Source organism: Vanacampus margaritifer, chromosome 13 (assembly GCF_051991255.1).
Source record: "Vanacampus margaritifer isolate UIUO_Vmar chromosome 13, RoL_Vmar_1.0, whole genome shotgun sequence".
Lineage (NCBI taxonomy): Eukaryota > Metazoa > Chordata > Actinopteri > Syngnathiformes > Syngnathidae > Vanacampus > Vanacampus margaritifer.
The window spans coordinates 4,510,309-4,522,041 of record NC_135444.1 but is presented as its reverse complement, the minus strand read 5'-3'; the positions used below and the strand labels follow the sequence as shown (position 1 = coordinate 4,522,041).

At 38.4% G+C, this 11,733-nt stretch overlaps 1 protein-coding gene across 4 annotated transcripts in view; it reads right to left on the bottom strand.

Moving 5' to 3' along the window:
• Positions 1 to 4,366: 4,366 nt before the first annotated feature.
• The window catches only part of atg4c (autophagy related 4C, cysteine peptidase), a 14,640-nt gene continuing 7,273 nt past the window's right edge, over positions 4,367 to 11,733 (bottom strand). For all 4 annotated transcript variants that reach the window (XM_077585091.1, XM_077585094.1, XM_077585092.1 and 1 more), the window contains 7 exons: positions 10,186 to 10,540; positions 9,789 to 9,859; positions 8,133 to 8,335; positions 7,493 to 7,571; positions 6,609 to 6,685; positions 5,662 to 5,781; positions 4,367 to 5,233 (listed from right to left, as the gene is read on the bottom strand). In XM_077585091.1, the coding sequence (XP_077441217.1) occupies positions 5,066 to 5,233; positions 5,662 to 5,781; positions 6,609 to 6,685; positions 7,493 to 7,571; positions 8,133 to 8,335; positions 9,789 to 9,859; positions 10,186 to 10,540 (1,073 nt within the window). In that variant the 3' untranslated portion in view covers positions 4,367 to 5,065. The remainder of the gene's footprint in view (positions 5,234 to 5,661; positions 5,782 to 6,608; positions 6,686 to 7,492; positions 7,572 to 8,132; positions 8,336 to 9,788; positions 9,860 to 10,185; positions 10,541 to 11,733) is intronic.

Here is an 11,733-nt window from a genome sequence, read left to right as displayed (position 1 = left end):
ACCTTAAACACATCAGTAGTTGTAGCAGATGTGGGAGAGGAACATTAGTTTTACCTGAGATTTTTGCTGTGGCAAAAGTGGATGGGAATGATCGTGGTCTTTATCAAACTGAGGGGAACGTGTCCCCCGCGTCCTCAGTGCACTCTATGACCTTGGCTTTTGTTTACTGTGAGTGAGACGGAGCGACCAATTTGCAGACGGCAGGCGCAGCAAAGTGCGACCTGGCTTCAAATTACTTCGAATAAGTCTAGTCGTAGTATGACGTCATCTTCGAGGATCTCGTGACCAAATATATCGTAATAATAATTTAATTTATGTAAATTATGTTTTTGAATGTTTGTTTTGTTTGTCTGCACGTTTCTCTTTGGTTTGGTTCTAGCTAACCTTTAGAGAACCAAATACGAACGTACAAACGTATGTGTTAACTTGGGATGGATGTCATCAATGTGTTGCTATGTGCATGTTTTTTTCCCCTCCAAGAAATTGGGCCTTGTTTTTCCCCTCCCTCCTGTTTTTCAAGTTTTTTTCCCATTTAAGAAACTTGGGGTGCTAATTAGAAAACTACCAGGCTTCCCGTTCCGTCTCCCTCTGTTGGTCTTTTTGGCGGGCGGGGAAATGTTTCTCAGAAGTGTTTTGACTGTGAAGACAAATTCCTTGTGTGTTCTTATTAGGGGTGTCAGGTAATGGCAATTTTTAATCGTAATTAATCACATGACATCAATAGTTAACTCGCGATTAATCACAAATTTTCTAAGTGTACAATAAAATGTACAATAATTTTTTCATAAAAAGTTTTCATACGCTTGCTAACATAAAAGTAGGAAAAAATTAATAGAAATATGGCTGAATCATTTAGTCATTGATACAATAATTTCATAATAATTCATAAAATTTAGTTAAAATTAAAAAGATATACTACTGTAAAAAAAGAGTGTGATATTAATTTGTGTTGAGGTTATTTTCTGCCACTAGATGGCATAATTGCATTTGTAAGATATTGGTGACAGCTCAGCGCATTTTTCTTTTCATATGAAGAGCTATTTTAAATTTTAACATGAACTTACTTGTGAAATTCTGCACATTTTAAAAATTGTAAAATACAACTTGATCACAGTCTCAACAAATATATTCATTATTATAAAATTTACTACTGCTAAATTTTGACGTGGAAGTGTCTGCTGCGTTGTGACTGGAATTCCTCTTGAACAGGCTTTCCAAGTAAGGGCCGGTCATTATTTGCACGTTAAAAAAATGAGTGGCGTTAAGGAACTTTCAAATTTTGACACCCCTTGTTTTTATATACGTGTTCAATAAATCTGTTTCTGGTTTTATCATTTGTGACATGACAGTTTTGCAAGAAGATCAAGGAGGACAGAGGAAATCAATTAGGTGCACGGCAATCATGTCATGAAATGAGAACTAACATCATAACATCACATTGCTCTGATGCATCATGCCTATACAGTCCCTGGAGTCACTCTGGTGGGTAAGATTGCTATTATACCGCTGCCGTCGGGCCAAAACCTCGTAAGTCACAATTTGGCAAATTTCATATTTTTCCCAAAAATCTATACTTTTGGTCAAAAAATAGTTTGATCTCTTTGACGATGCAATATTAATGTTTGAAAAAACTGTGTTTTTGGTATCACCTGAAAAGTGACGATTTTGGAGATACAAGTTTTTGGCCCGATGCCAGCGATATGCTGTTACAGGTATGTGGCAGCACAATGAACAAGTAGTTAGCATGTCTGCCTGACAGTTCTGAGCTTCAAATTTGGAATCTGGGCTGGAGTTTGTATGTTCTCCCCATGCACATTCACAAAACATTCATGTTGGGTTCAATGAAGACGCAATGAAGGTGTGAACGTCGATGCTTGTGCTATTAAAAACAGATAGATGATTACTTGTGTAAATTTTGTGTTATTTCAAGATGTAACAATTACTTTCTTTTCATCCCGTGCGTCAGACCACAATGTTATTATTTGGATAAAATAGTAGCATGAAAATGCCTTACTTGATCTTATGCAGGCTGGTTGCCGCAAGTAATTTCCTCTTGTGAAAAACAAACGGTTTATTAGATGTCTCGTCCTTTGAACACAGACTACCTATCTGTCTGTATAACACAGGAATTACCAACACGGACGCCATTCTTGTGAGGAATTTCCTTGGTTGCAGATTAGATTTTCAGGAATCTGCGATGTCAATGACATGTTAGGCAGCTGCCTTGAATAGCATGATCTGTATGTATGCATGTGTGTGTGCATATGAGAGGGATGGGATGCTTTGCAAAGCCATATTCCATTTCCCTTGGGCGTGTGAGTCATTAATCAAATATTCATACATGGCCTGTAAATACATGGAGAACACAGTCGACCCTCATCGTGTTGTGTGCCCCCCAGCACAAGCGCTCTTTCATGTTTCTGTCAAAAATCCCATGATGTCCGATTCCCTCCGAGCCCTGACACCACCCTCCATTCAACCCGTGCTCTTTGTGTCTTATCCACAAAAGCTCAAGAATGTTGCCGGTCTTTTGCTCCCGCATACTTGATGATCTGGCTCCGTCCACATAGCCGGCCGGTCGTCGGCTAAAAACAACCAAGGAGTAACATGCAGATCAGACAGGCGATCTAAATGATGCCTTTATGTCCTCTGCTACTGGTAAGGAGGGGAACAGATGAGGGATTCTACTGTTCATCAATCCTCGCCCTTCTTGGCCTGACGTTGCCGCAGAAGGGGCATTTCCCGCCTTTAAAAAGCAAGCCTCATCATAATGCAAGAATTTGTATTGTGCAGTAAAACAGTCTGGCATAGCTCAATCTGAGAGGCAATCACAGATTCGCCATAGTAACAGAACACAAGGATATTTTCTTTTCCTCCAAAACAGAACACAGTTGCCGTCAGTGTCACTGAGTCACATATTTTCCAGTGCCTGGTTAATGGCCTGGAGAGATGGTTAGCACATACGATTAGTTTTAATCTACTGCATTTGGCTTGCTGCGAAAGAGATTGAATGCATTTTAGCAAAACGTTACCGGTTTGTAAGCAATAAAAATGAAGTAAACAATGTTTAGTCAAGCAGAGTTTCTTCAGGTTGCAAAATGATTTACTGCAGTTTAAAACAGCGGACATTCCAGCAGGTATTGTTAAGTTTTGCAAACAGTTTAATTTATAACTTTTGTTTGTGGTAATTTTTGTTAAAGGGGAAGTCAACACCAAAAAATATTTACAATAATATGTTCTATGCGCCTCCACTATTCTAAACATGGCTTTCTGATGAATATTGCGTTTGAGAAATATGAATTAAGCATGGAGACTGGAAATAAAATAAAGTCTGAAAGTCAAAAATCTTTTTTACAATAATATATTTTTTATATATTTATATATATATATGGGCAGCACGGTGGCTGACTGGTTAGCACGTCCGCCTCCCAGTGCAGAGGACGTGAGATCGAGTCCGGGCTTCGGCCTTCCTGGGTGGAGTTTGCATGTTCTCCCCGTGCTTGCGTGGGTTTTCACCGGGTACTCCGGTTTCCTCCCACATTCCAAAAACATGCATGGCAGGTTAATTGAACACTCCAAATTGTCCCTAGGTGTGAATGTGAGTGTGGTTGTTCGTCTCTGTGTGCCCTGCGATTGGCTGGCAACCAGTTCAGGGTGTACCCCGCCTACTGCCCGAAGCCAGCTGGGATAGGCTCCAGCACCCCCGCGACCCTAGTGAGGAAAAAGCGGCCAAGAAAATGGATGGATGGATGGATGGATATATTTATATAGTCTAAACACGGTATTCTAATTAATATTGTTTTTTGTGATATGAATTATGCAGAAAAATCTAACTATCTCAGGGGTGACCATTTTGCCACTTTCTGTCGATTGAAAATGGCATCACAGATGCCCAGGGCTCAAGTAACGACCAATTCTGGCTCTCCTTTTTTCTGAGTTTGGTCATGAGATGTTCACAAGCTGAACCGTGATTGCTGAAACATGAGCAACTGTGATACCATTTTGAGTCATCAGGAAGTGGCAAAATGGCTTCCTCCTGAGATGGATAAAAACGTGTGGATTTTGCTCTTCAATTCATGTATTTTGGGGGGGGGGGGGGGTATTTCACCTTTAAAATGTGAAATAGTGATAATTAATAGTTAGCAGGTTTATTCACTAAGTTTAAGATTAATTGTGCATGAAGAAGTTACTGTGACATACTGTACTTAAAAATATTTAAGATGGTACTTTGTAAGCAATAAGCATACATACACATATATAAATATACATATATATATATATATATATATATATATATATATATATACACACACACACACATATATATATATATTAATATAAATAAATAATAGACTGGACAAGTGTGTTTGGATTTAACATTTTAAAGTAATTTTGTTATTATATACATGTGATTTTACTGGTGCTCAACTACAAGATAATTTTTAAACTTCAGAATCATTGTTCACAACAACAACAACAATAATCAGTGTTTAGTGAGGTGTAACACTTGACAAACTCTAAAAACTGGTCAGTTTCGATGCGTTTAAAAAAATATATTTAATGTTTCCAAATTAATACTACATTTAGTACAAAACGTGCAAATGCAATACATGCTAGAAAGCTTCAGTCTGACACATTGGTAAAGAAAGTACAGGTTTGCCCTTTAAAGATGGTGTATTATTTTTCTATGGGCTAAAATGTGCATCCTATTTTATAAGATGCTGTTGCATAAATATTTCTGGAACTTAACTTTCTTTATTTGACAAGTGGGTGTCCACTGTGGAGGTACTGAACTAGTTATCATAACACTGCAATGTCTGCTGGGAAAAAAATCAAATAATACAACAACTCCGGACTTCAAATATGTTCCATTTCTTCAGTTCAGTGTAAAAACAGGTTTGGTAATTCACAGTGTGCTAGAAATGCCCTACGACAAACGAAAGCATTTTAGCAAGCTCATACTGCTGCAATCCAACTGTTCACCAATCAGTGAAAAGACTGTTTCCAGGGACGGTCCAGTTTTCAAAAGGTCAATGTCACATCTGTCGCAGACAAAACCGTTCTTTCAAAGTAGCACAAAGTCCCCAGTAGTGGTGATTGTCCTTCTTGGGTCACGGATGAAGGGCCATTCTCTCTTTTCTGGGTTCAGGCTGGCTGACAGGTCATAATCTCTGCCATGACCTTGCACAATAGTGAACGCCGGGTATTTGTCCCTTGCTGATGGCTGCAACACCTGAAAGCACAACAGGTCGATGTTTTCCAGGCATTCATGTTACAAAATACGGCACACTCTCCTCCCAAATAGATTTTTTTCCCTTTCTCTGTCCTTGTGAAGTTGCTTTTGGGTTGTTTATGCTTTTTATTTTTATTTTATTAAATTATTCTGACATTTCTTTACCAAGGCCTGGAAACTCTCTCTCTCTCTCCTTTTTTTTTTTTTAAATACACATATATAGTAATCATATAATAAAAGTGACAGAGGATTTTATTGAATCACTTGATTTTATTGAGAGACAGTCGAGCCAGTGGTGGGAACTAAATAAGATAAATGTCTGAATGCTGACATCTAGTGGTCAACTTGTGAATGATAATGTGAATGGGTAAAACATATATTTAGATATGACAATGTACTATTTCTGAAATGTTTGAAATAATTTTCACCTGAGACAGCTCTTGGCTGATTTTCTCATAGTCTTGGACACTTCTGGAGTAAAATCCTATGGTGCAGCTTGGATCCATTTTAGTGAAAGGCATCTTCTTTGGTGAGGGACAATGATAGGACTAGACAAAAGAAGACAAAGTACACCTTTCAAATATTCTTCAAGCTGAAGGACCAAGTCAATATGTACTGAAATCATATTTAACATATATTTAAGTTTGTATATTGAGTTGTATATTGATTGTACTAATCTTATATGTATTTGTTCTGTCGCAGCTTGCTTCACATATATAACATGTAATCCTATAATTCACAACATTAAACAACATTATATATTTAGATTCTAATGAGATCCAATATAAAAGCAGGATCAAAATTGTTCATTGACAAAGATAATAAAGCTTCATTTTGAGTGACAACATCAGATTTAGATAAGGTTTCAATTTAACATGGTCTTTAATAGTTTACCCGTCTAATAAAACGTAAAATATATCCATCCATTTTCTGCACCAATTACCCTCAACAGGGTCAAGGGTAAGCTGGAGCCTGTCCCACTGCTTGGCCAACAGCAGTCACTTCATGATGACAATTAACATTAGAAAAATGAGATAAATATACAAAATTAGCAATACAGGACACAAAGTTTACTATTGTACAATGAGGTTCAATTTGGTTTCTTTCGTGTACCTAAATAACGTAACCAAATCAGTAGAAAAAAGCTCAGTTTGACAAGTATCCTTTTGTAAATGCACACTTTTTTACTCTCTCTTCTATCTCATTCAATTGTAAAGTGTACCTAATCAAGTGACTTATGAGAGTAAATTAGCAGATGGCTCTATGTAATTGACTGATGGGCTGCTTTAAGATTCATAACATTAAGTACTAACAGGAATGATTACAATCCCATTACTAGGCTTTTAGTCAGCTCCTTTGTGAAGTTTCCCATTACCTGGAGAGGGAAATCGCCGGTGCTGACATCCACAAAAGACTGACAGTAATGAGGGTCCATGTAAATCAAGCTGTCATCTGCAAGGACAAAACATAAGACAAGTTATTTAAAAACATTGGATCATTACAAAAATGAGCCTCCCCCCAATTTCAATGCAGGGTCGCTCAAAGTCACCTGCATGCTGTATTGTTGCATCAAATATGCCTCCTACAAAGTTACGGATTTTTAATATCTACCGCAAGGAGATTACATTCTGCATAATCAGATGCTGTTCTACAAGCACATTCTTAACACTCACAAAAAAGGCTTCCGTTTAATTTTGTGCATGTGTGTGTGTGTGTGGGTTGGGTGGGGGGGGGCTGCTGGGCGTGAGGATTACTTTTACAAACATTTGCAATTATACGCTACCTATTTGCATATGATGAATGCAGAGGTGAGCCATGCCCTGGCAGAAAGAATGTATTGCTTGTCAGTTAGACATCATTCAACACTGTACAGTATATCACATTGATAAAATGTAAATGCGTAAATATTGACTGCCAAGATGTACAACTGAAGGTTCCTCCCAGCTCCTGAAGGTGATGAAGAGTGGCTCACTTTGGAGCCTGGAAGAAATTTAATGCATGCCTCTTATGGAAATCAATTACCTCACACAACTTGGGAGGTTTACTTGTGATAAATGGGTGAGGCTTTGATGGGTCAGAGAGAATAAAGGAAGCCCTGCTTCACTTGCTTCCTTGCGGCGTTTTCCAAGTGCAAACAGGAATACTATTAACTTGCTTTATCCTCTCTTATAAGAAAGGGTATACCATGCAAAACAACCTGCTATTCATACCAACCTCACACATTCTTAGTCTTTCTTTTACATTCAGCTAAAAGCTCACCTTGAAATCCTACAAAGTAGCAGGCCTGCTTGGGCTTCCCTCCAATGATGCCAATGCAGTACTCCAGACTTAGGATTCTCTATGTAATGAAATAAAACAAGTGCTGCAGTTGTTTTGTTCATCATGCTTTATACAATACAAGTACTGTAGATTTTAATATCTTATAGAATTTAATTTAAAAAAAAAATTTTAAGCAAGGGGGAAAAAAATCCAAATATGCAATTTAACGAGTGCCAAACTGAACAAATGCGCATCGATTTTAGTTTTAAATTGTAAAATCACTATTCACCACTAGATGGCAGACATGGCTTAGTTACACTTACAGCAGATATTTTAATGCCCTGTACTATCACAAGTAGGTCAAATATTTTTTTAATGGGTTTTTAATGCAGGAAAAACAAAGAAAGAGGGAGAAAACCACTTTACATGTACAAAAGAAATGTATCATGAAAAATTTAATAATTTAAAATAATACAACCCCTCCTCCCCCCACATCTAGTATCAAGTGTGTGGTTTTATGTGCACCCCCAACAGCACAGACATTATAAATAAAATAAATCGTGGCTCCCTCCTTCATTTACAGTAAGTTCCCTATCCCTGACCTAAACACTAAACTGTAACAGTATGAAAATATGTATACCTTTGCAAAGTTAAAGTACTCAGGATTGGTCTTTTCTCCTCCCAGTCGCACAGGGATGAGAATGATAACAGCCTGACTGTCTGGCAGGGTGAACACGGATGCTGATTGGTTGTTTTGCAGAGGGGGAAGGGCATTCGATGGACCAGCTGATGGCTGCCCAGCTTTTGCAGCCTTATGGCTGTCAATCACATCAGCGCTGTACACTAGAGAGGACAGAAATCAGAATAGTTTTTTTCAGTTGTTACCATCTCTCTGTTTTATGTAATTGTAAGTGTTAGACAAGTCACACATTTAATCACACAAAGACACGTCACGATGTACAACATATACCGACTGGCCACGCCTGACTTATCTTCTGACATGCAGTGCAAGGGCTGGATCTATGATGCTTGACTGATTGAAGATTGAAATTCAACAAGTTTAAAGGCACTGTCCAACGTTTTAACTCAGAAATAAACACTTCTTAAATACAGGATGTTTAAACATGAACTCCTTCTCAATCTACACCTCTGGGCTTCTGTTAATGTGTGGTGGTGATTCTGTCCTCAGCCTGTATTTTGCAATTTTGTGTTTTGTTTTGCCAGCAGCGGGACGTTCAAAGTGTACAGACAGTTGTTTACTCTCCAGCCAATCGCAGAGCGTGGGGTGGCGGGGGGCGTGTCACTGTAGGCAGACGGGATGTTGAGTTGAGTGACGCGAGTGAAAAAAAAATAAAGTATACCACAACAAAACGTGCAGAGGATAATACACGCTTGAAAACAAGAGTACATTTTGGCTTTGCATTTACCCGCTTGAGAGCTCTGAAGGAGTGGCTTGGACTGAGGAGCAACGCAAAGTTGGCCTGTTTTTTTGGGAAGCTATGCGCGCTATTGGCTGTTTTGTTCTTGAAAACTGTTGTTAGCTCCACACTTGTCCTGATTATTTCACCATCGTCACAAGGCGAATGTCGTTTTGAACTTTTATCCCTGTCGTTGATCGCGGATCAATAATGAGACCATTTGCAAGATACCTCGTCACTCAGTGCGGTCAGAGGCAGGGGGCGTGAACGTTAAGCTCGTATGGGTTGAACAATGTGGGAGGGGTTTTGAATTGTTTGTTTACAAACAGAAACGGTTTGATTACAAACAGAAATGGTCAAAACTCCAGTGCCTTTAATAACAGCTGCAGTTTAGCAGTGGTCAAGTACTGTACTTCAGCATACTGAGAAGTCTCTAAAGATATGTAGTTGTATCTACATAATGCTAAAAATAAATAAATAACAATAATAAAAAATTCTAAGTTCACAGTTAAATAAACTACTACAAAGTACAGTACCTCCACAATAATAACGGTATTGTTAAATTAATAGGCCCTCTCAAACAGCATTAAATTGGGCATTGCTGTCACTGCAAGGGCGGATTTGTTTACACAGTATACAGTGTATAAATAAATTGAATAAAATGTCCTTTCTTTTATTCTATTTTCACTACTATGGGTTGAGAGAGACTTAGGAGAAGGAGAGTTTACGTTTTTTTTAAACAGTTATTGTATGAGACTGACCACGCTCAGCACTTTCACAGAGTCTCTGAAGGCAAATAAATATGGTGTGAAAAGTAGCACCAATCCTGGCATATAGTGCCCATTGTATTTGATCAAAAGTGAGGCTATTTCTTGTACCTGTACAATCCTGGGAGACATAAGCAGCTAAACTGGATAAAGCAGGGTCCTTTACTTCATCCATAGCTTTCCTAAAAGAGTAGGGGAGAGGCAGAGAGAGCTGGAGAGAGTGAGCAATGCTAAAAGTTTACATGTGAAATGTAACAGTTAGCTGTTATATTAGCAGTTGGTCTTCAGGATGGTTATGTACATATGTTACTATTTATTGACTATTAAACTTTTACACCAAAGTATGTTCAACAGGAAAGTATCTTGAATGACTTCAAAATTAGCCTTTTGAATAAATGGGTCAAATTACCACATCCATCTATTTTACAAAGTACATCCAATCAGTACAATTGAAAAAGTGCACATTTAACTACAAATTGTGATTTTCCTTTACTCACGACGTACTTACTTGAGAATGTGCGCTACAGCAGCAGGTCCATACCAGTCCCCCGCCTGTCTCCCCAATGTCAGACCTAAATGCACCAGTCTGTGCAGACCCAGCTGAGCAGATGGGTTGTCTCCAAACCATGAAATCAGTGTCCTGTGGTACATTTCTTTTAAATGGGCATCTGCCTCCTCCGCTGGCCCCAGAGCCTGAGCCTGAGATGCTGCTGCCGAAGATGCTGATGACTCAGGATTGGAGGGCCTGTTGTAGGCGGCCTGTAGAGAGGCCTCCAGGGATTCCACCAGGCGCTTGGCTGCAGTGGTGGTCCATGTCTCGGCATCTAAACGCTGGAGCTGTAGTGCCTCTGGCCACGTCCAGTCTAAAAGGAAATCATGAAATAAATCATGTGGACGTCATTGTTTGAGTAGCTCATACTGGTAAAAGACATATTTTCCCCCCACAAATGTTGTTTCATATTGCCATTATTATTTTGTTTATGTATGGAGCTTTGGATCCATGTACTTTTTTGTGTGTGTTACGCAGTAACTGACTTAATTAACCCCTGGGCGTTATTTGACCATTTTTTGGCTTTTTGTTGGTTCTGACCAAGCCATTTCAAAATAAAATAACACCCAGGGGTTAAAAATTAGAAAATGCATAAAATATACACATTAAACTCAAGGTCTTCCTTCCTTCGGTTTGTTATATAGATATTCATTATGGGAAATAATGAGGGGTAATAAAAGACCAGGTCTTTTAGAGTGCTTCCTGAGCGTTACCTTTCGAATTTTACACTTCACTATTAAAAATATAGTCTTTCAGAACTTGATTTGAACCTTGAGCAACCAGAGAACCAAAAAAAGGGATCTAATTATACATTTGAATGACACTTTTTCAATTTAATTGCATCTTCTTCTCCTTACAAACAGGTGGGAGATGAAAATGGAGAAAATGGAAATGTCCTCTGTTATAAAATGGAAGAGTCAAATTTTAAGTCTTAACAATATGACCTTGATCCAAAGAGAATCCAAGTGAAATTGATCAATAAATATCCTTAAATGGCCATTAGTCATTTTACTGAGAAACGTTTCATTGACGGAATATTTTACAATTGGGAGAAGAGCCCGTTTTAAATATTGTTTTCTAAATGACCGCATTAAAATGGCAAGTCATTCCGTTATGAGGACTCATAAAGTCGAGGACACTTCAGAGTCAATAGATCAGACAAAGCGGTAAAGAATTCATTCAAATACAGAATGGAAAGCTTTTTCATTCTTGGTGAGCAAACCCAAAGACATATAGTGCCTCAGATCTATCAATTCATCCATTTGAAACGCTGCTTATCCAGTTCGGGCTCACAATGAGACTGGAGCCTAGCTGACTTTGGGTGAGAGGCAGAGTAGCTGCTCTGAAAATCCTGGGTCACAATTCAAAAACAGGACTGACACATGAAGACAACCAACCATTGGTATTTACAGTCACATTACTAGTTTAGTGTCTTTAATTAAATCAATATCAGTGCTCAGATAAGATGTTTGCTAACACAGGGACAAAACGCAAAACTATTATGAA